This window comes from Pleuronectes platessa, chromosome 5 (assembly GCF_947347685.1).
Source record: "Pleuronectes platessa chromosome 5, fPlePla1.1, whole genome shotgun sequence".
Classification (NCBI taxonomy): Eukaryota; Metazoa; Chordata; class Actinopteri; order Pleuronectiformes; family Pleuronectidae; genus Pleuronectes; species Pleuronectes platessa.
The window spans coordinates 15,800,569-15,825,321 of NC_070630.1; the positions used below are offsets into that span (position 1 = coordinate 15,800,569).

General features: G+C 44.3%; 1 protein-coding gene across 1 annotated transcript; it reads right to left on the reverse strand.

Annotated features, from left to right (window-relative positions):
* Positions 1 to 3,896: 3,896 nt before the first annotated feature.
* On the reverse strand, positions 3,897 to 23,861 carry tiparp (TCDD-inducible poly(ADP-ribose) polymerase). Its single transcript, XM_053422005.1, has 7 exons — positions 23,514 to 23,861; positions 21,484 to 22,539; positions 13,415 to 13,604; positions 12,791 to 12,978; positions 8,084 to 8,383; positions 6,456 to 6,713; positions 3,897 to 5,308 (listed from the first exon to the last, which is right to left on the reverse strand). The coding sequence occupies exons 2-7, from the start codon at positions 22,512 to 22,514 to the stop codon at positions 5,119 to 5,121; spliced, it is 2,157 nt and encodes a 718-aa protein (XP_053277980.1). The 5' UTR covers positions 22,515 to 22,539; positions 23,514 to 23,861; the 3' UTR covers positions 3,897 to 5,118.
* Positions 23,862 to 24,753: the final 892 nt, after the last annotated feature.

Genomic DNA, 24,753 nt, shown 5'->3' on the forward strand with positions numbered 1-24,753 from the left:
TATGTGTGTGAGTGTTGGAGATATTAGAGCAATATGAAAAAGCTTAGGCCGGAAGTACGGGGCTACGGTTTGAAACCTGTGCAGAGTTTGGGCTGCAGAGAACAGAGGAACGCAGGAGCGGCTCTAAGAAGCAACTGAATCTCTGATGTTAGAATATAATCACCACAAAAGAAATATGATCAAATCTAAATAGCATGAATTATATAGTAATACACAAAATGTGTTGAATACATTTTTGGTAGGCATACAACATGTGAAGTATAGACAATTGCAATTCACACTACAGTCTGAATTGGTGTGTGTGAGTCCTCTTCTGCTTTTTTCAACAAATTTCTGAACTCTTCCTATTTCTCTGCAAATAAGACTCTTTTTAAAGCGAGCGTTCTTCCTTTGGTTCATTCCTTGGTTCATTTCCTGTCTTTTAGAAGTGAAAATCATGTGTGTGAATAGCTGGACTCAGACGTTACATCTGTTTGACTTTCTCTGTAAGTGTTTCTCATGTGGAGAAAATGTTTGTGTGCACGCTCGGTTCCCGGTTGTGCTGCAGATGAGCTGAGGTGATGTTCTGCTGTTTTTCAAACAGCATCATCTGTTAGAGAAGCTAAGACATCACCACATGTCTAGTACAGCCATTACAGAACTGTGTGTGTGTTTGTGTTTGGTACAAATCAGAGTGTTTAACTGTCATGTTTCTTTTCATTGAAAAAAACCCATTTCTACACTATAATTTAGATTGGAGAGTTTAATAAGCTTGACTCAAACAGAAAATTGAGTGTGTGTGTGTGTATGTGTGCATTTGAATCTAATGCACAATGAGACCCACATGAACTATGAATCCATCCAGAATTATTTTGACGTTGTTTGAAAGAAGCCTGGTCTCTATTCAGTCGTGCTTCAGATGTGGAAGCTGCCGTTTTAAAGATTTTAAAGGACACATGTGTTTGTAATGGAGCCGCGTCACATATCAAACTGTGATCGTGACCCTTCTGAATAATAACAAAGTTCTGACATTGCTCTTATGAAGGAAATACTTTATCTTTCTCTCTCCCAACCACACACTCACGGTCCTACTCCCTTCAACCTCATTTTTTCCTCTTTGTTTGTCTTATCCCCCCCTCATCTCTCGCATCTTCTTGTCCTCTTTTTCTCATTCGGCCTCTCCTCTCGTAACCTCGGCTAGCAGCAGGTCTACAAAGATGTGCTTTCTGTGAGCCAGCAGCAATTCCTGGAGGGCAGTCAGGCAAATAAACCCGACCAGTGCCGCTGCATGACTCAGAGAGACACAGAGTGAGAGAGAGAGAGGGGGGGGGGGGGGGGGGGGGGCATTAAGGTGAGAGGGCACAAGGTTTTTAGGCTGTTTTAAGAGCTGATGAGAGGGGGCGGGTTGAAGAAGATGATGGGACAGGAAAGGAGTAGGGGGATAAAGTGGAAAGAAACAATGATAGGCTGTTTACGAGGGGGAGGCGGAGAGAGAGAGAGAGAGAGAGAGAGAGAGAGAGAGAGAGAATGGGGGCAAACTGAGGGCAACCTGCGTGATCTTGCATGCACACGAGAAGAGCAGACAGGCACGCAGCTCAGGGAGGAGGCACGAAGGGAGCAAAATAACTCCTCCTCCTCCTCTTCCCCTCTCAGTCTCTCTCGTCCCCTTCCCTCTGCCAAAAAGCGAGCAGGCCTACACAACATATTGACCCGAGCAAAGAGTTGGCCGGAGGGAGTCAGGGGCAGACAGGAGGGGGGGACTCGTAGGGTGGAATGGGGGTAAGGGGCAGCACTGAAACATGTGCTGGATGAGGATTCACACGTACAGATAAACATATTACTAACTTTCAATCAATGTAATGCTGTGTTTTGTTTAAATTTACTTTTTAAAATATTATTTTTAATTGAACCATAACAATAAAGGTGGTTCATTATAATTCTAATTATTTGTTTTTGTTCTAATCATAATAAACATAACATGAAATTCCAAAGACTAAATAGGGAATGTATATTATTATTGTTGCATCGTTTGGATTTTATAATGTATTTCAATTGTGGATTATTTTGTTCCTTTTATCAGCTATAGTGTTTAATCATGGGTCTTTATACATTTATAGTGTTGTCTATTAATTCATGAGCACTGTCGCTATGATATAAGTAAAAAGTGGAATTATTGATAAGTGTATTTTAAACAAAGAGTCAACCAATCTTTGAATCAGCTTATAAAACAACCACCACCTCTGTTTAAATGGTTAGTCTGTGTGTGGAGTGAAGTCTCAGTGAGAAAAGGGTGAGGCTCCAGGAAGTAATTGCACCTGGCCAAGAAACAGCCTGGATCATAACGCTTGAGTGAAACCTTCATTTTCATTTTTACACTTTTGTTTTTGTGCAGCTTAAAGAAAGGAGAACATGATGAGTGAGCTCTAAAGGTCAAAGTCAGCCATAGCTGTTTTTCAATGTTTCAAGTTTGTGCTGAGCTTAGTTGAGTGTTTTCTTGCTGTATCTTATATTCAGATACGAACAGATATGAGGGAGGTCTCTTAAAACCAGTTTTTGACTTAAAAATCACCAAAAATAAGAAAAAAAAGGAAACCTAAAAAATAGTGAAGATGTGAGCGCGTTGCTCTCTGTGGTACCTTTGGCCCTGGTAACAAATAAAACCTGCACATTAAAACACGCGAGGGAGAGGAGAAAGGAGAGCGAGGTAAAAAAGGATGAGGAAGAGACAGACATCAGATGAAGTGAAAGATACGGCAGGAGGGAGGCGTTTGTCTGAGAAATGAGAAGTGAATGGGGAGGAGGAGGGGGAGGGTGGAGGTGGTGGTTGAGATCTGCTGCTTGGCCCATGTGAGCCGTGTCTCTGGGCCGGGTTAGACGGCCATACCTCTGCCCCGGCCTCCCTCTGAACCACATTAGACATGGTGCTCAGATATTACACTGGCGGGGGTTTGGTGGGGCTGTGGGTGGGAGGGCAGACGGACAGAATATATATAGTTTTATAATGCTCACTATAGAGTAAAAAACACAATTCATCGTTACAAGGAAACATATTTTTTGGGGGGATGGGACTACTTCCTGGTGTAGCTGTCTGCCGATGCGATCAACCCAAGAAAACAACCATATGTTAATTTATCTCACTATATTTACACGTTTAGATATAACAAGAGGTGTTACGGGGATGTTGTTAGGTTGGGAAAGGCGGGCTGTTTCCTGTTTTCATTTATTAATGCTAAGGTAAGCTAAACTTTCAACTGCCACTAGCTTTATTTTTACTATAGAGTGTGATATCGATTTTCTCATGCAACTCTGGGCAATACAGAAATGTGCCAGTATGCCTCCTCCAACCAGAGCAGTTTCCGTCTATATACATTTTGACCTTCAACCATTCAAATCAAATCAGTTCGAGTTTGAGTCCAAAAGAAAATTTGTACCACATTCAAGGCAAAGCCCTCAAGGTGTTCTCGACATATCGTGTTCGCAAGGCAACCAAAGTGTTTTGTAAGATCTCAGTCACCTTGACCTTTGAGCTAAAAAATCCAATTCATTCACACTGGACTCAAACAGAACATTTGTAACAAGATATTAAACATTTTCCTCGGTGTTGTTGAGATATCGTGTTTACTTGACTGGGACAGAGAAATGCACAACCTGAAAAATGCAAAAAAAACGTTTCTTTGTTTAGTTTGAATTGAGGAGTTGCAGTAGCTAATAGTATTTGCATTTTATAATTGAGTGTCTAATGCATGAAGTCTGTATTCTTGTCATTTTGCAGTGAGCTCATTCAACCTGCTCCACTGATCCCTCTCAGATTTACCAAATGATTACAGGAATATCAGGCTGGCGAAAAAAAGCAAATTACTGTCTCTAATAAATGTGAATTGACATGATTTGAATAAAGCACCAACTTCAGCAGGTAATCGTTTTTTCTCTTTTAGTTTGTTTATTTAATCAATGTTACATTAAACTAACATAAATAAACATTTTTATGAACAAAAGGCACACAGTTCAAATATAAACAGAGAACGTCTGTACAGTTTGTCTCAGTAAAACATGTCTACTGTCTCTGAGCGAGAGAGCAGTCCAAGAGAGATGAGTTTCAGGGGGTTCGCTGACAGAAAGCTTAAGTGCCGCCGCAGCTGCAGCATAGTCGTCGTCGGGTCTCAGTGAGGAAACTATACACTCTTCAGTCCCCTGCGAGGAGTCAAAGTGGCCAAGACAAAAAAAAAAGCCAACCTGCGAACAGCACTTGCTCGTTGTGAAACCTCTTCCTGGAGATTTTTTTATGTGTGGATGTCCATTGGGGGAGAAGTCCCACTGAAACTCACGTCCGTTGTCTGGTTGAAGAGGCCACAAGATTCATGTCCACTAAATTAAAAGATTCAAACACGCAGCACATACACTTGAAAAAAAAAAACATACGGGCCGGAGGCTGGGTAAACACTACGATTTTTTTTTTTTTTTGTAAGAGAATGACAGGGGGTCGGTGTTGCCTTGGTTTATCTACGGAAGCCTCTGACTGGCCGGTTTCTGCTTCCTCAGAATAATATAAAACGGGCCATCAATCATTCACAGTACTGACGAGATGCTAACCGGCTACAACAGCGTCTGTCCTGATGTGGAGTTCATATACAGCCGTACGACTAAGTCAAAATGATAAGGGGGACGAGGTTGGTTATTTTTCCAGAAAAAAAAAAGGTAGCTCAAATCCTCCCAGATGAGCATCACAAGGCTCCTGTTCCAACTAGATAACAAAGTGTGGGATCTGAGTCCAGTCGGGCGCGTTGCAGCTGCTGTCAGTTGTCATCCACGTCTGCGAGCAGGAGGAAACAGGTGCCGTCCTTTGCTATAGTTCCAGTTTTGTCTGGTTGTTCCTTACTGAAGTCCAGTCTGGTTTGGGATGCAGTTGGCCACAGACCAGGATCTTAAGATATTTGCAAATATTTCATAGATTTTGTTTTGATCTGCAGCAGATGTGAAAAAACATGATCCAAATGGGGTTGGCTAGAGCAACAACAGACCAGATTTTCATCTTGAGTGGCAAACTCTACCGACAGAGATGAAAGCAAGCTATAAGCAAATATTTGCAAATACAGACAGATCCAGGTCTGATCCGGGGGGGGGGGGGGGGGGGGGGGGGGGTTAGACGGAGACGGTGCTGGGTACCTCCTCGTAGTGAATGATAAAGTATGGGTAGCTCTGGTCGTCGTTGAAGATTACGTAAATCTGCGGGTCCACCCAGTTGTCCACACAGGAGTCATAAAGGTCACTGGAGGAGTCGCGAGGGTTGATGGGTGGCGGCCGTCGCATGGAGGGATTTCCTACAGTAAACCTGTGCAGACAAAGAAGATGGAGATGAGATTAGTTATGTGGTCCGGACTATAAAGAAACAAACAATAGTCTTTGCATTTCCTAGTTTTCCTGAAGAAAAATGCCTGCAGGTTCCATTCCCTTCCGTGAGTTACAGAAGAATAATATACATCTAAAAGAAAACTTGTCTAAATTTATTGATTACAAGGCACCTTAAATAATATAAGCATATGCTGTAAGTGCATGGAATGACTGTACTATAAGTATATGAAATAAGTCAGTGCATTTTAACCAGTTTGTTTTGCCTCCCTTAAATATTCATATCAAGCCCCAAAAATCCATAATCCATCAATCTTCATACAACTTCCATTGGGGTCATAAATAAAACATGTTAGAGTAAGAACATTTTCAGCTCCAGAAAAAGACACAGGGTATGACTGAGAGTCTGTGTGCCGGATACAGTTTCAAACAGGGGAGTTAATCACATTGTACAGATAACTTCTATAGTTGAACGGGGTCTGGAAGCAATGTCTCTGCCTGGGACGTGGAACAAATTGAACCCAGGTTCAGAGTGGAGGGGGCGCTGTGAGTGGGGTGTGTGTCTTTTTGGGTGCAACACACACACACTGTCTACTGCAGCATAACAACTTTGATGATGAACAATAGCCTCAGCCAAATCTGCCGTTTTGCATGCATCGCCCTGGATTTGACTCGCAGCTGATAGAATTTGGACGAGCGTCACGCATTGCATGACTTAATGCTGGTTGATGGAAAATAATCTCGGGATTTCAATAAACCAAATAAATGCTTTAACGTGTTTGAAAACACTGACAGTGAGTGGGAGGGGCAGACAAAAAAAAGATTTTGTTTAGGAAGAGGTGGAGTTTTAGAAAAACAAAAACATGGAACTCAAATACAAGCTGGAAACATAAGGCCTTAATTTAGCATTTACTAAACTATGTTTCTTCCAGTACACATCTCAAAACAGAGGATGGTGTCTCTAGGAATTAGAAAAAGGTTCTTCTGCAAACAAACTTATCTGACTGCTCGGTGAAAAAGAGTAAAGTGGATAAGACACAATTAAAAGGCGACCAAACGCCAAGACTGAAATCAAATAGTCACAATTTAACAAACAACATTACATCTATAATGACGGCACCCACACACACCTGCCAGTGAGGACTTTGGCCAGGAACATGCAGTGGACTCCTTTGGGCGAGCGCTTGGAGAAGTTGTGGGAGTAGACAGCCTTGCGGGCGAAGTAGGAGCCCTGGCCGAACATGGTGGCGTGCTTGCCGCAGACGCGCGGGTCGAAGTTGTGCTTGCAGATGCCGTCCACCACGTCGGCCGAGGTGCCGTGGAAGAGGTGGCGCTCGCTCAGCAGCCGGTCCATCTCTGACATGCGCCGCGACATGTACTCCTTCTTCCTGTAAGAGCAGAGGGACACAGACGGTTGAAACAAACAGATTCTCAGTGTTTGGGGGTATTATTATTTGTATGTACCTGTATTGATCAAAAAGTAATAAAGAAAGAAAAAGACAAATCTAAAAAAATATAATCTTTATAAAAACAGGCTGATGCACAAAGTTCAGTTGAGTGCAGATCAGCTATCTATTTTAAAGTTGTAATCAACAGCTTGTTTTCTCTAAAACAGGGAGAGAACATTGGGACTAATCCATTGTTTGAGCAACACACACACACACACACACACACATACACACATACACAAGCACGCACACACACACACAGCTTTTTGATGTGAGCGGATCAATCAGGCATGTTGAGGCGAAAGCGTTTTCGAGCCAGACAGGCTGTGACCCAGGCATGACCTCCTTTGACCCTGTGGCTTGACGCAGGACCAACACTGCATGCATCAAAGGCAAGCACGCACACACACAAGCACGCACAGACACACAAATGCACATACACAAATGCACACACGCAGCCAAGCAGTCGTGGTTTTGCGCTCATCACCCGAGCATGTGAAGGAGAACTTGACTGACACTGAGGGGCATCACTTTCAGACAAACACACACGCACCCTGTCAGTCATTGTGAAACTGTGCTGCACCAGCCAGTGTGGGAGAGTTTAAATGTCACAGCTGATAGGACCTGCTCTGCTCAACCGCAGCGGTTAGCGAACACCATCCTAGGCAAGCATCTCTCCATCCGCTGTGTTCACACACCACGGTGGACCTGTTCTCACGAAGTGCCACACAGCTGGTCCCACTTGCCCTATTTTCTTCCTGCTCAGTTTCTCGTTCACCCTGTGTTTGTTGTTAGGAAAGGTTTCTATTCTCGTTTCTTGGTGCAAGAGTAGCTGCGTCTAACATATTCCAATAGTTCCAACAACTGAAATCTGGATAAGAACAATACTTTTTGGACCACAACAGCAAATTATGTGAAACAAGGACAGAGGTGGAACCAAAGAATGTAAAGAAACAGAAACTTATCATCTAAATATAAGTCTGTGTCTCCAAGTGAGGTCAAATCTCTTAACTGGTAAAAAATAAATTGCTATTAAACAGACTAAAAGTCTTCTGCTTAAAATCATACCATGCTTATGACTGATCATTTCAGCAAATCTGCAGTTACAGTCAACAAAACAACCACAATTGCGTCAAACTGCGATCTCACAACTGCACCACAAAGCCCTTACAGGAAAAAAGACATTGAAGAGAAATTAAGAAGCTCAAACATGATGTTTGGTTACTGGAAATAGTTTAAGTATAGTTTAAATAGATTAAGCTTAACAGAACAAAGGAAGTTCTTTAAAAACGTTTTGCTTGTCAGCTCACCTCTTGTACTTCTCCCAGAGGAAAGGGTTCTGTACGCGCTGGATCTTGATGATCCTGAACTTGGTCTCAGACACGGTCTTGTGGAAAAGGCTGTACACCGTGCGGTAGCTGCGGTCCTCGCGTGATACCGGCACCTGCAGGAAGTCCTGGTTCATCATCATAGGCAACCACGTTTCTGGGAAAAGGCTTGGCGGGTTGGTGGTTGTCGGCGAGAGGGGGTGCGATAGGGACAGATCCATGGAAGAGGACGAAGAGGAGGATGAACAGGAGAGGGGAGGTGCAGAGAGGCCGCCCAGTGTCCTGTAAAGAATAAAAGAAACACAAAATTAGATCTTTGATTAGAGGGGAAATAAATCATCAACAGTTTGGATAATTAAATGCTCAAGCCTTTTATCAAGGGAAAGCATTTGCTGTGAAGTCGACGATTAAACTAAAAACTAACACACTTCTAAATAATGAGAATAAGTGGAGATTGCAGCTCATTCTTTGTGTGAACACTTTTTTCGGTTGCTGCAGTTTCCTCTCACAGCACATGTGATGCAACTGTAAATTCAGTAAGGTTCGTGAAACCAACTGTGTAATTTAGTACTTTGAATACAGGTAGTGCTCGATTGCTGAGTACCAAGCCAATTAATTCATTAAAATGATTGGATGATGTAAGTACGTCTACCACAGCAGGTCATCTGATGATTAACACTGTTACAATACAGCGTGTAGGGGGTTAAAAGGGAGCATTGATTTCTATTGGAGGAAATTTATCTTAAAATCAACAATTGATGATAAACTCCAATCCCCAAAAGATACTCAAATAATGGAATAACACCGGGTAAACACAGTGGAAAAGAAACTCTGCACATAAGGGAACCGCTGCCTCAGCAGACACCACAACTCAGGCAACAATAAGTTCTGGATCATGTGGGTAATACAAGAACTAACATTTCAACACATGAACCCCGGTCATCAGAGTAAAAGAGCTGAGAAATTAAAGTCGACAGTTCTCTCTTTTAGTTGCTGCACTGTATAAAAAAAGGGTTTCAGTTCACATCAGTCCAGTTGGTGCAGTCTCATTCACAGAGGCCCGTCCCTGCTGAGGGTCAGTGAGAGCAGCAACCCAGTCCCGTTCATTTAGAGCAATGGAAGCATCAGCAACACGCCACAGATCACAGCGTGCAACCCATCTCCCCGACTTCCTCAGCCTTCATTCCCACGTGTTTCCAATCAAGGCTGCATCCTGACGTAAAACAAAACTGATGTTCTGCTGCTTCAAAGTCTGCGCTTTCAGAAACCGTGTCCCAGCAACTGTCGACAGCGGCGTGACTGCGCTGCAGAGCGAAGCGGAGCCGCCAGCAGCCGAGCAAACAAAACAGCAGGGCAGCGTGAAAATGAGAGCAGCAACCAAACAAGACAATGGGGAGGCAGAGTGAGGGATGAGAAGAAGACAGTGGGGGGAAGAATGAAATGCCAAGTGTGGAGCTGTCGTTGAGGTGACAAAAAAAAACTATTGTGTCTGGCATTTGAGTCAGTAACAGTGGTTTGGCTGTCAAGTTATCACTCTGTAAGTGTAAATGCTGTTTGCCCCATCAGCCACAAGAGAGTGTGTGCATGTGTGTGTGTGTGTTATCAGAGTGTGACTCTGAGTCAGCGTGACAGCTTTCCTCATCTCTTTTCTCTCTCTGGTCTTCTTCATCCGGTCTCAATCTTTTGCTGCAATCAATGTCTCTATTCCCCAAAAAGATCACAGACAGGCTGCTGCAGAAAACAAGTGTGAAATGAAAAAGGGACAGATAACAAAAGACTGATGGGGTTGTAGGGGGTTAGGGGGAATAACAAGTGAAAAGGTGGGGTAATAAGGGAGGGATGGAAAGATTGAGATGACTGAAAATAACATCCCCAGGAAAGAGAGAGAGAGAGAGAGAGAGAGGGGCGAGGGATGGTGCCAATCAAGCTGATGACCTCAACCTCTAAGCCCAGCACAGATTGTTCCTGTACACACACACACACACCCACACACACACGAGAGATGCTCGGATCGGCTCTGACAGCTCTTTTGCCCATTACCCACCGCTACTGGTGTTAATATTGTAACATTTATCATGTACATGCTGGTTATAAATACATTTAAAACCAGCATGTTTTAGTCCCTCCGGTGACATTTGGGGAAAAAAAACATTGTGTGGCCACAAAATCATAACGCATGGGAACGACTTAATAACTTGTGGACTTATTAAATATTTTTATCCTTTCCTTAAAGTAGGTGAAAAAAATCCTATAAAAAAAAAAAAAAAATTACGGGAGACTGGTGCAGTCCACCCTTCCCAACATGACACTACATTGTGCGGTGCACACTGTCCTTAAAGCGAACGATGATGGAAGTACAATACAATGTCTGGATGATTAAGTCGATCGAGAAGTGTAAGAACTGCTTTGGTTGGTAGAACATGGCACATAGATAAGCTAGATAAAACACAGTAGTATGGATGCAGCCTAAACTGAGAACATTCTCCCAGAAGTAAAAAAAAATATATAAAAGTCAATTCAACCAAGCAAAAAAGTTTGAACCCTCAGACTTGAATGGTTTGTGAGGCCGGGACAGGCCTCTTTTTCCCTGTGATCACATTTTTGTCTCCACTGAGTGATTAACTGCAGCACAAACACAACAAGCAGATAAAAAAAGTCCCAGGATAAAATCCCTTCATCCAAATTCCAGTTTCCCACAGTTGCTTTTCACACTCACTAGCTCTACTCTGCAAAAATCCCTGGTCTGGAACCCATTTAGACCTCTCTCACTTCCTGTCACCATGCCCCCTCTATCTCCCTCTCTAACTCGCATTCTCTTTCTCCCCGTTCCTACAGCTAATTCCCCTCTCTCTATTTTGTCTCTTCTCGACAGTCGGGCCCTGCAGGAACAGCTCGTACTGTCGTTCACTCTGTGTGGGATGCTGGTAGGAAAATGCCAGAGCTGCCTGCTCTGCACAGGAAGTGAAGAAAAAATTATCTGCAATTGGAATTAGACCACTCTAGTCGTTTGCATCTGGTATCAGTAGTTTGAGGAGTAAAACTCAGGCGGGTGCAGGGAGGCCGGTCGCTTCACTGCTGTAAATAAAATGGCAGCTTTGAATTTCTGAAATCAAATTTTAGAGAATAAAAGTATCTCATATAATACAGAGATTTAGTTTGTTCACTGTTTGAGAAATAGGAGAATTAACACTGGTTTAAATGCCTGATTTATTAATTTTAGATTTTTTTCTTCTCTTCGTACTCTTGTCCTCTGTGCTATGTCTGTTCTCCTTTGCCTCATTATCTCTCTGTTTGTCTGGTTCAGGCCTACGTCACTCTCCCGTGTCCCGGAGACTCCACCTGATTTGCCAAAAATCTCAGCTGTTAATGTTGGCTTTGGCTTCAGCTCAGACTGCCAATGTGTCCTGGTCTTACAATTGGATTAAAGGTGAATGTGGTGTTCAGAGTCTTTTGAGTTTTCAGCCCTGACTGTGACATTAGCATTGTGTATCGACCTCCGTGTGCCTGCCTGTCTCCAAACAGGAACTCTGGACACTCACAGAACACGGAGAGCCACAGGGAGAGCCAACTGTGTGTGTGTTTGTGAGTATGTGCATGTGCGTGCGTGTGTGATGCCAGACACTTCGAGGACCTTGTTTTAATTGTCCTCGTAGGGTGCATATCCAAAATACAAGATGTTCTCTAACAAGGTGGCATATAAGAGAGAGAAATAAAAGCAGCATTAAGAGACAACGAGAGGGACATCTACCTCTGAACTGATCCTTCCTGTAACTTTGCAGAACTATTAACCAGCAGCAGTTCTAAACCCTCGTGCTTATCAGTTTGCTTACTTATTCTTCATAGCAGTTAATATACTGCCTGGAGATAACCTTTATAGGCTGTAGATAAGTTTGCCCTTGCTGTTTCCCCCCAGTTATGTTTGACGTCAGGTGCTCACCGGAAGCCAGTGCTGCATTTTTCACAATATGAAGAAAATAAAGTAAAAACACTGTTCTGTGTTGTTCCCAAGATGTAAATATAAATAGATAAATAATCCCACAAATGTTCATGGCTATTTATGCGTCAGTGCCCGGATGTTCAATGTGTGTCACAACATCATGACGGGAAAGGTCAACAGTAGCATCTCAAAATAAAGGAGAAGAGGAAATTAGCTTGTTCATTCACGTGCCATTTTAAAACACTGCCAATCAGAGTCGCAGTTGATACAAATCTGTGTCTAGAGTCACTTGATCTGATTGTATCCATTTCCATTGCAGAAAAAAGCCAGATGTAAGTGGGTGTTAGTGGGTTTTCTGACTAGAGGAAAAAGAGCTTTAGTTTCTGTGGGTGCTCACAGCACAGCACATACTTGAAAGTTAATTCAAGTATGTATTGTGAGCTGCCCTGATGCTCTGATTTGTAAGATAATAAAATAAAATAATTTTGTAATATGGATGATGATCTGGGAGAAGACAAAAAATGCTCTTTATTGAGTAAATGTATAGATATGTAGAAGTTCATTAATTCATATGTAAATTCATTTGAAAATTACTATAAATGTAGTGTCTTCTCTTATTCTTTTATGTAATGTCAGAAGATATTTTTTGTAAATTAGGGGTGTCTTGTATTCCCATGGAGCGATGGGCCCAATGATATGCCATGATGCATTAAATATATATAAAAATATGTATGTTAAAAGTGTTTACTTACTGTAGGTGGGGTGTAAGCATTACAGAGGACATGAACATGGGCCGCCTCTTGATCTGGCGTCTGAACCCGAAGATGGCGTTCTGCTGGAAGCCCTCCCTGATGTTGAGGATGTACTGGTTCTGGAGCGTATTGAACCGCACCTCCTTAAGACCCCTCGAGCTCGCCTCCTCTATGAGCTTCACCACCGGCTGAAGAGGAGAAAAAGGAAACGAAAGAAAAGAATAAAAGAGACAAAGAGGAAAAAGAGATGAAAAGAAGTTTAGACTTTTTTCGATCTATTTTCCATTTATATTTAATAAAAGAAGAGACATATCAGTGAACTGTGGTTCCATGTACAGAGTAAAAAAATGGATCACAGGCTAACAAACACACACACACACACACACACACACAAAGAGAAAAGCAATCTTCTAATTTAGTGGAATTGCAGTTGTCTATGAACAGCTGTGTCACAGGGGGTATTCAGGAGTGTGAGTGTTTTTGTGTCAGTGTGCATGTGTCTGAATTGATCCCATCACAATGGCTAGACAAGTGATTGGTGTGGGCAACGTTTATGCATCTGGTCTCATGTTCGTACAGAGTGCGTGCGCACACACACTCGCAAACACACACTGAGCGGCTCACCTCTGAGTATTCCCTCCAGCCAAAGTTGTCTCTGCAGTAGTACTTCCACACTGTGTGACAGCTGGGGGTAGGATTTGGGTTTGTTGTGGGCGTGGGCGAAGGGCTGGGGGGAGTGGTGAGTCGTCTGACCCGGTCAAACTCCAGATCACAAACTCGCATCGCCCCGAAGTCCAGAGAGAACACTCGACCCCTGCAAGGTAAAAGTCAGAGCCATTGTTAAAAAAAGAAGTGAGGAGGAACAGTAAACATTTATACAGTCACCTAACACAGGGCTGTGGTACGGTGACCTTGTCGTTAAATGGTCACAGTTTATATTTCCAACAGCGGGCATGCGGCTGCTGGTCATGCGGCTGCTGATGGAACCTTATTTTAACCCGAGTGCCCGGGAGCAGGACGACCAAACCTCTAATTGCTTGCTCAGTGTGAATCACACACGATGACAACAATCAGCTACAGAACTTACATGCCACTCGTAAACACGCATGGTCGAAAGCAAATAAGACAAACATGATAAAAACATGACACTCAGTGAAGACATGAATGTCATCTTAAAGATTTACACATTAATCATCTCAATCACTCTTGCTAATGGTGAAATTCACTCAAAATTGAGACAAAGCTTATGTGTCTTGCTCAAGGGCACGTCAGCACGTGACTGTTAAAACATGGTGGGGGTCATGCTAAGCTTTCTGGTCCAAGGTTAAACCGTAAGTATATTCACACTTTCCAGTGAACACACACAATATCTAACGTACCATCTGCTATATAGTACAAACACATAATACTATATTGTGCACACATACAACCTCCCTTAACCCCAGTTTGTCTCGACAAGCAGGGGTCAAAACCCCACTGTATGTGTGTATGCATGTGTGAGCTTGTATGTGCATCAGTCTCTCTACTTTACACTCCTCTATAGGACCTCTGGCAAAGGCTTTCTGGGTCAGACATACCACACAATGTTATAGCACGCTACGCCATATGACGGACACATACACTGCATGCTACAGATACACACAGAGAGAGACACAAAACACGCACACTGGTAAAATGCACACAAACACAATGAGAGCCTGTAAAAGTGTTAATGGATTCATTGATTTTTGCCGGGGAACTAATTGGATGTAATGTCAAAGGTGAGACATTGTGAGAGTGCATGTCCGGAAATGTGTGTGCGTGTCAAGCCATGGTTGAGTTCTGGTAATGTGTGTGTGTGTGTGTGTGTGTGTGTGTGTGTGTGTGTGTGTGTGTGTGTGTGTGTGTGTGTGTGTGTGTGTGTCAGGTCTGTGCTAAATAAAGCACTGAAGCAATTACTGATAGTTTCTATAACACAGAGATGCTGAGAAAGGAGGGAGTGTGTGAACCTGAAGACACAGAAGTGAAACCACATATTATAATGGCTACACGGTATACAAGTATTCAGTTTCATGTAAGTGCATTTACTGGACACACATGGTTTCAGTGATAATGAGGTGCTGAGTCATTTTCCCATTCAAACTTCCATGCACAATTGCACACGGATACAAATGCTAAAGGAGTTACTCTTACATTTACGGCTTGTGCTGCTGCTAAGTCATGGTGTGACTGCATCTCTGTATGAGGAAGTGAAACAGGAGTTCACTCGCTGAGCATGTGCAGAAAACTAAACGGTATTTGAGGAGCGAGTCAGCGACCAGCAGAACACGCAATTACGAGAAAGATCTATAAAGCAGATGTCCTCCAGGACTGCTCTCAAGTAACTTAAAAAAAGGGGGTTTCGGTTTCACGTGAGAGTATGAACAGAGAATTAAATTTATAAAAAAAAGGTAGAGGCAGTACATAGAAATGGGTTCCACGGACACCCTCACAAATTAAGTTCGAGAACAGAACATCTTTCAGTTCACATCTGGACACTTTGTTTTCTCAATTTCTGTCTCACTTTGTTCTATCACCTCTCTGCTCTGTTCCCTGTTTCACTGCTTCTTTTCTGGCTCTCCGCACATCTTTGTTCTGTTTTTCTCTTCTTGTGTCGGAACAAGAAAGTGCAGTAGATGCACCTGCACGCCCCCCCCCCCCCCCTCCCCCTCCTTTCTGAGAACAGAACGGTTTCTCCCAGGAGTGGTACGTCACGATCACAACAGCTCTCGCAGATGGCTGTGAATTCAAGTGATCTACGATGCACCCACTGACGCAAATCTGTATATATTTAGGTTTTATTAAAAGGGATTTAAGTGAAATATGTCACATTTACATCTCACTCCTTACCACTATATCTCTGTCTCTTTCACACACTCTGATGAGGACAGGTCTCCAGGGGAGTCAGGCTTACTTTTTTTTTTACTTACTTTCTCAGATTCCTTTCTCTCTGTCTTTCTCTCTCTCTCTCTCACACACAGACACAGCCTGGTTTGCGCCGTTCTAAAAATAAAATTCCGCCGGTTAAATTAACTGCACTGAGATTCGGTGCATTCGACCCGGAGGCCAATCAAAAGTTGGAAAGGGACACAAGGCGAGTGTAGACCGCTCCGGCATGGTCTACACTCGCAAGGCCATGCTTAACATGTCGGGATGCTCACACACACAGGCACACACACACACACACAAGAAAGTCAACTGAAAAAATGCGAAATAGAAGAGATCTTGAGAAGCGTATTTGAATTTGACATTTGGATGATGAAGGCTGCTGCTGACTTAGGAGGGAGTGTTAGTATGCTGAAGGCAAAAGTAAGAGGCCCTTGAGCATAAATAACTTGGCGCTGAACCATGCTCTTGTGTCAGGTAGCTCCCAGGTGTGAACGTGTGGATCAGTACAGAATGTGAGAGCAGGATGTTTCTGGGAAAAAAAGAAGTTCAGCGAAACCTTTTCCTGAATGAATAAAGGTTTTTAAAAAACGCAATGCAATGTTAAAAACTGTTGATAATCCCTCACACTGCCTTTACCACACACACACAAACACACACCTTCAAACTTTCTCACGGCTGCAAACATAAGAACCCGCATACCAGCATCAGTCATGCTATTGTGGACGTCACAGACTAGAGAGAAAAAAACAACAACACATGAGCGCTCGCTAACTTTCGTACACACACACGCACGCATTCTTTCAACCCATTTCATGTACACACACGCAACCTTCGTCCAGTCACGCCTAGGTAAGTCAGACAACCAAATCTGCTGACGAAGGCTTCCACACACACACACACAGACACACTACCTTTATGTCATGGGTTCGTTTTATGTCCTTGTGTTGAAAATATTTAATTTCCAGGCATGTCTTTCAGTAAGCTACGTTTGATTTTTTTTTTCAGCTCTAATAGCTTTAAATAACATGACGTCAACCACATAAACCCTCACAAACACACGCACACAGCTGAGAGAACAGTAAATAATGTCCACTGCTGTCTCCTGCATGTCCCGGATTGTTTTTCAAAGAGCATATCTCTCGGTCCTCCTCTACACCACATCATGAGGCTCATAGTTTAGCGTGTCCTCTTTAACCTTTTCTCTGAAAATTGAAAAGCCACCTTGGGCTCCTAATGTGAAGCAGTAAGATGAGGAGATAAAGAGTTTGACATTAAAAATAACACTTAAGACAAGATCTGATAGAGGAAATGGCAAAGAAATGGAAAGAGTGAACGGGTTGAGTGCTGTGGCATATCTCGCACACATTTTCATTTCTCTTACACCTCTTTGGGGCCCTCGAGGGACAAAGGAGGGATGAAATAATGACACAAAGACAGAGAGAGGGGGAGGAGAAGAGAGGCTGGGGAGGAAACGTATAGAGGACCAAAAGATCCACGCAAGATAAGGGGGAAAATGAGGAAGAGATTGAGAGACACGGGAAAAAAACAGATAAAGGCAGACTCTGAGTAATAAAAGGCCGAGTGACCCAGACCTCGCCCCACTGATTCATGGCATGGTCTGTCTGACACATTATAGTCACACACACGCACCCAGAGAACACATCTAGACTGATTATCTAACATTGCTGCTTCTCACACACACAATCAGTAACAAGCCCTTATACACACAACCATCCTTGACATCCTGAACGCAATGAGGTAACATGGAATCCCCCACGATATAAACACACACAAATTGGTGTCAGGTCACTCTGCCCTTGGTGCTCGGTGACTTTTTATGTCAATTAATGACAAGCAAGGCTTTTATCACCTGGCCGACCAAAACACCTCCCTCTCTCTATCTCTCTCTCTCCCACATACACACATGAAAAAAATGCGTGCTTCGTTGTGGTAACATAAAAATCAGCGAGCCTTTGTGGAAGACTTAAGTTTCCCTCTTGCGCAGATATTACAGGAAATTGGTCTAATTACGAGAGATTTGGAGGAGAAGTTGTGTGTTCCTGTAAATAACAAGGGTCACATTGTGGAGGAGAAAACTGTTTTGTCATCAGTCATACATTCATATATCCACACTAAAGCGCAGCAAAAGTCTGTTCACAAAAAAGGGAACGGCAGAGGATTATTACAGTATAACTTTTAGAAGCGATGACTGTGACATTCCTCCTTAGTGCTGAGTTCATGACTAAAGCGGATTAGCCAGTCTTCCATTCCTGCTTATCATATGGATGGGATTAACCTGCGCTATGGATCATACACACATGGGGGAACAGCTCAGAACACACACACACACACACTTTCTTTTCTGTCCACTCCTTTTCTGCCACACACACATATAAGGCAGAAGGCATAACAGGCCTGTGTTACCATACTGACAGAAGAGCTTGTTAAGTCATCTGATGCTCTTTAGATCACTAACAATGTTATCATTTGGCCATGGTAGCCATGGTGATGCCTCCATCTGTGTGTGTGTGTGTTAATGAAAAGATAGCCTGGATCGCATTTCTGATGGAAGTATGAAAGAGCACACACACTCTGTGCAACACAAGGCTTCTCATGTAAACGACTTAACCAAGTACCGACTAACCAGAACAGTGTGAACACAACACAGGTTTCCTGACTGTTCCTCTGACAAACCACTCCAGAGTTTAGTCAGTGTCAACATGCCCCCGAAAAACTAATTGAATCCTTTTCACACCCACAAACGGCCGGTACACCCTCCTGACCTCTCACTAGGTTGAAAGGAGGGCAAAAACCCAAGTAACCACTTCAAAAATGTAATAATATGAAAAACAGGAATTAGCCGGTGTATACGAAACCTGCAAACTTGTCGGAGCGGTCATGTGTTTCAGGAATGAGAATGTTCCACGTCACGTTAAATGCTTTACGTTTTCACTCTACCATTCTCAAACAGACAAACCTGTTTGAGGATCAGGGTTAGAAAAGCTTCCAACATATTTTAGACACATTTTCGAGTTTTATGCCTGAGCCGCGAGGAAGAACTCAAAAACTAAAAGAAAGGTCTATGATTAATAATGGCTATGATGAGATGGTATTGGAGAGTAACTGGTTATATGTTAATTGGTTGCTTAGTGTCCAGAATAGAATAATTAATCGGAAATGTATGTGAGTTCAGTGATTATCCAAAGACAATTAGTTCTCTTAAATAATTCTAAATAACCAAGAACCAGAGCAAATATCTCTGAGTAATACAAATATTGATGCTGTGAACATTTGCTGTGTTCATTACAAACTTAATTAAAGTCTTTTTGGCTGATCTGGTTTCTGCCGGACTTTCAGGCAAGTGAGCCAGATGGTCCTGTCTGACTGTATGAGAGTGGAACACCCTCAAAAGGCCTCTGAAGAATTTGGGTTGACACCACCAGGTGCATATCCTGTTTGTGGGGCAATATGCACTTTGCATAGAGTTTCAGTTTGAAACATGAGTCAACAAGTCAACCACGCAGAGGCATACAAGTCTTTGTACACAGCCACACACAAACCTGTCTGTGTGTGTGTGTGTGTGTGTGTGCAGTCCACACAGATGTAAACAAAGACAACACATGGCCGTTCAAAGGCTGTGGCCGCTCACAAAGGGTCTGATGATGTGATCGAGGGTGTGGATGTGTCCGGAGTGGGAGGATTTAATGGCATGATGCTGTGTCACTGGCTATGTAACATGGACGACAATTAGTGTTAAAAAAAAGAGCTTGAATTTGTTGATTATGTTAACAAATTGAGAGGTTGGACAGGATTGTGCATAAGACAATTAGTGTGGTGTTTTAATAAAATTGAGTTGCCCTCAAGACATCGACGCCTTAATCAAACAGTGATAGGCTAATTGAGCGCTTGCTGATTGTAGGACAAATAAGGCAGTTACTACTTAATACTGTTTGCTTTCAGGTGCACATGTTACTAGAGCCAAAAGGCGAGTTGATAATTTGATTAGAAGAAAACTCACTTGCAGCTGATATTTCAAACAGGAAAACACAAATGGTCTCCATTTCTTGCTTTTCAGGTGCGAGGATTTGCTGCTTTTCTTTAAATGATATATAATAAATATGAATAAACAATTATGTTGATTCTTGGTCTGTTGGTTAGACAACAAAAGTAATTTCAAGATGTCACATTTGGCTTTTAGATTGTGAGTAGGTCAAATTTATTTTGGAATGTTTAGTGCGTTGTTTTTTCGGGACCAAACAATAAATTGGTTAGTTGATATATCATCTAAATAATCATCTATGGAAGTAATCATTAGTTTGATGGCTAGCACAATAAATTCAGTAACAAACCTCAAACGAGAGAGACATATGTGTGGATATACTAATGAGGATATAAACTGAATAAACAATGAGGTTGACCTGTGTTTACAATAAACACAGGTCAACAGGGTCCTCAATGATTTCCCATTGTGTGTGTGAACACGCCTGCATACAGTACACTTAGACAGGAAGCAGTGCATGCTCCTTTATGTCACCCTACTAGGGCTTGCCAAGTGCTTGCATGTGTGTGTGTATCTATGCGAGTGTGTGGGAGAGTGAAAGAGAGGTTTATCTCTGTCTGCTAAAAGACGTGCGTGTGAGCAGGGCAAGCCACTGAGCTTCTCTGTGCAGCCGCTTCGTGTGAGCGTCTGCATGCCAAGCCGAGTGTGCGTGTGTGTTTGTGCGAGTTTACACAGTTGTGTGCAAGTCTATGACCGAGGGAAGGAGAGAAGCTGCCAAGTGCGTCTGTGTCAGTGACCGCACAAGGCAACCGAGGGTCAGGGAAGTTCACAGCTCTCTGCCATGAGTGCTGTAAAGTCTGGTTGGGACACAGCTCTGGCCAATCACTGGGCTCGCGTTAGGAGCAGGGGAATACAGGAAATAGATAACCGATATCACGGCTGGGAGATGGAGTGCCATGCCTCCGCAAGGGCACGAAAGCTGATACGAAAGTTCAAATAAAGTGATAGATGGAGGGTACACAATAACTGGAAGACATGAAGGCCAGACACACAAACACTGGAGATAGAGTGACTGACACATACAAACATGCAAACAGAAATCACATTTACTGTGCAAAGAGTCGGGAAAGAAACCCTCATACGGACATAGTCGCTTGGCCACCGTCCATTAGCCACACATGCACAGAGCAGCTGTGGAGTCCGAGCTTTCAGTTTGATACCGCTGGTGAAACTGAAGTGGGAGCTCGGGCTGAGGTCTACTGTTTCCATCACACCGGACCAGAAGTGGCTTATCATTCACAAGCAGCCTATCAGCTTACTGCACCATTGTTGCCATGTCACAAGTGCCTATCAATTTACTGCACAGTAGCCTTTTCAGCAGCGCTTACAACAGGGAAATGTACCGGTGGGGCTGCAGTGTACTGCCTGTTTCAACTCTATCGATCCAGGATGAGGATTTTGTCATAATTCTTGAATGTTATTCAAAAGTGTATAGCTTTTGGAGAAGTAATTCCCAGTATCATTTCAGTGTTGCTGCCCACAATGAACAGAAATGCTGATGCCCCTCCACAAGTGCATGAATTGTAGTTTCACTTCCTGCTCTGAACTGATTGAACTGAAAGCGAATTGACCCCCGACCCACACACACAGATCCAAAATAAAATTAGAGAAGAGCTCGGGTGTTGCTTCTCCTCACATTAGGATCCTGTATAGAGGACACGGTATATACACAGTGTAATATGTAAAAGCCAGCAGGTTGCAGTAAATGCTACAGTGGGATACTTACTGAAACTTGAGCCTGACTTGCTCATTGTCAGGGTTGCAGTAGAGTCTCTCCAGCTGTTCCTGGGAGTCATCCGCTATGCTCTGCCACGTCTGACTACTGTTCCTGTGGATCTGCCAGTGGAAGGGCAGCACAGTGTGGTGGTGGGCGCAGTCATTGCCATAAACACACTGTCCTTGTAGGAAATCCACACAGATGTCCACTGAGTCTGACTGGTGCGTGTGATACTGGAGCTGAGTGAGCAGCTCGAAAACCAGGTCCAGGGAGGCCTCTTCACTTTTATCCTGAAATAGTACTCCTTTGTTGGGCTGTAGGAGGAGGGGAAGGGGGTCCTGAACTCCAGCACAGTCTTTGACTGGAAGGTTTTTAGCCCCAGAGGTTAAGAGGTCATTGCTTTTGATGGGCCCCTCCTGGCGAGGGGCCTGGGGGGCAGCCAGGGGAGGTATATCCCTGACGGGGGGCGTTATTGTCACTGTGTTCCCGGCTGCCCTGAGGGCAGGCTTCAGCTGAAAGCAGCGGCTGTCGGGGGTCGGGTCGGTGATCTTGGGTCGCTCCCCTCGTCGCTCCGTCTCCTCCAGTTCCGCAGTAGTATCGGCTATTTCCACATCCCCGTCCCGGGCCAGCAGCCCCGCTACCCCAGTCCCGGCCGCGGCAGCGTCCGCAGCTCCCGGGGTCTTGAGACACACCTGGCCCATGCGGCCCTGCTTCACCACGGCCGCCGCGCACAGGTTGCCCGGCGTCCGACCCGGCTGGTTCCGGGGAACAAACACCCCATCCCCGGACACCAGCGTGTCCGTGCTTAGCAGCGTGGTAAGGATGGGGTCCTCCAGGGCTCGGTGGAGACATTTGGAGTCCAGTTTCCTCTGCTTCTTCTTGAAATAAGGTTTCACCAGAGGTATTTTGTCCGGGAGCCCCACGATCTGCCGCTCCGTGAAGCCTTCCCCTTCGTCCATGTTTAGACTCATATCCAGAGAGATGCCGGTAGGTACGCCCGCGTCTGCGGCTTTCTGGAGAATGTGCAAAGTTTTATCCATGATCGTCTCCTACACCCCGAGAGTCCTGTTAGAAAAATAAGAGAGAAAGAGGGAGTCATGGGAGTAAACACCTCCGATTCTTCAGTTTCCAAACTGGAGTCATCCTGCTGTAAACAGCGATGATTAATACGAGCTAATAAATAACTGTCTTTCCTTTCCTGGAAACAAGCATCGCTCCGTGAAGACTGAAACGAAAACCGCGTTACCCTCTGTAATAAATACACTACCGCTGATGTGATCCCATAACGACCCTGCAGATATAACCCGGTGTTCCGACATGAGAAGCTCCTACAGGGGTGTTACAGCAACAGCCTGTTCCGCTGATTCTCCTGTGGACCAGGCGCTAAGTGAAGCGGAAAAAATATTACCTAACCCCTCTGTGGGGAACTCGAGCCCGGAGTCACCAGCCTCAGATTAATCATATGAGAAGGGGAAAAAAACGCGGATCATAGCAGGACACCGTCCTCTAGCTTCTTTTTTTCTTACCCGGGTGTCTATAACGTCATGCCCGCAATTACAGCTGCGTCCCAGGAGCAGCAGCGATAAAATCACCGCTGTAACAAAACCCCTCTCTCTCTCGGGACTAGATATTTTGATCACGGGTCCGATATGAGGCCACTGCCGTCTACGTGCCGCTCACACACCGCTGCCCGAGCAAGTTTGCACGTAGGCTCCAGTCGACACACACACACACACACACACCACACACACACACACACACAAGGCATTGCGGCGGAGCAGCGACAAAAGATAAACGAGGGGCTCCCCGACCGGAGCTTTCTTTCACCGCCTCCCCCACAGCAGCGCTTCCGTCCCGGGGAAGCGCTTGTTCGACGCACCCGGAGCTTTCCCCCAAGCTTTTAAAAAATAAAGAACACCCGTCAGAGAAGCACTGCAGTGGGCAGGCAGGGTCAATTTTTACCACATGACCGGATCTAAGAACACGACGGATACCCTGGCTGGATTTCTGATACACACACAACAAAAAGAAAAGCCTACCTGCGCGATAAAGTCCGCCCGTCTCCCCCTGGTCTCGACACTCTTTGGTGGGTAAAATCCAATGCGCACATCGGCGGAGCTCCGTGTCCAGTCTGGGGGATAAAAAAAGGCCTGGAAGGTAAGTATCCGTGTCTGGACGCCACCGTAGTCCGGTTAGCGCTGCTCGTGTTCCGCCGCTGCCCCCGCCGCTCTCATGCTCGTGTCCTGTTTGACTTCATGTCGTCCCGTCCCGTCCCTCTCTTTGTGTCCGTCTGGCGGAGAGGAAAGAGGCGCAGGAGCTGAGAGGACACACACCGACAAAGAGCGGAGCACAGCTGTGGAGAGAGACGCTGCTGCTTCCCGGCTCCGCGCAGCCAGGCCCCGCCCCGTAACCTGCTCACAGGCGGGGCTCCGCTGCAAGCAGGCGGGGAGAGGGAAGAAGGGAGGGAGGCGTCTGCTGGTGAGCGGAAGAAGCTGCATGGGGGTGTGGAGACCCGAGGGGGCCCTCTATCCAGGGCCCCGGATGGAATAATAAGTGGAGACTAGTACAACACACTTCCCCAACTGCCAAATGAAATTAGACATGGAATTTGTATCCAACAAAAATACTTCCGTGTGTAAATGTAACATATAAAACCCAAATCCATGGTTGTAGCTCAGTAGTGTTCATTAGCACAATCAACGATTTTTTCCAACATGGGCGGATTCATCTGTTTAGAGCCCCCAGGTTTTTTGTTTTTGTTTTGTTGGGCCCCCATTGCATTGTGTACCTAAGGGATAAAGGGATAGTTCACTCATTACCTACTCAGCACTATGCCGATGGAGGGGTGGGTGAAGTGTCCACATAACACCTAAGGAGTTTCAGGGGTAAACAGAGCAGCAGTCAAATCCAATACAATTGAAGTAACTGTCGACAACTTCTTCAAACGTAGAAAAAAAACCCAGCTCCTGTGTCCGCAAGCCCCGACATTCAAATTAGACTCAAAACGGAGTCATTTAAACCCCAGCTCACAACCACCCCTCCATCAGCATAGTGGTGAGTAGATAAAACAAGTGAATTTCTTTCTTTCAGTGAACAATCCCTTTAAAATGTACGGACCCAATCTTCTAAATATTGGCCCCACTTCCTGTTTCTCACTTGTGCAATCAGAACATGTGTATATGCAAACAGACTAAACACAAGTAAAGTAAAGCTGTTTGCATGAACTGAAAATGTTCCGAGAATTTCGTCCAGACCTTTTTTTCTGAGTTGGTCTTTACG

What these genes read in the sequence shown, in the direction of transcription:
- tiparp (XM_053422005.1), bottom strand. Translation starts at nt 22,514, where the DNA reads ATGGATAAAACTTTGCACATTCTCCAGAAAGCCGCAGACGCGGGCGTA. An exon ending in GCTGGAGGGAATACTCAGAG is followed by an intron (nt 12,979 to 13,414) that starts GTGAGCCGCTCA and finishes TCTCCTCTTCAG; the next exon opens with CCGGTGGTGAAGCTCATAGA. An exon ending in ATGCTTACACCCCACCTACA is followed by an intron (nt 8,384 to 12,790) that starts GTAAGTAAACAC and finishes TATTCTTTACAG; the next exon opens with GACACTGGGCGGCCTCTCTG.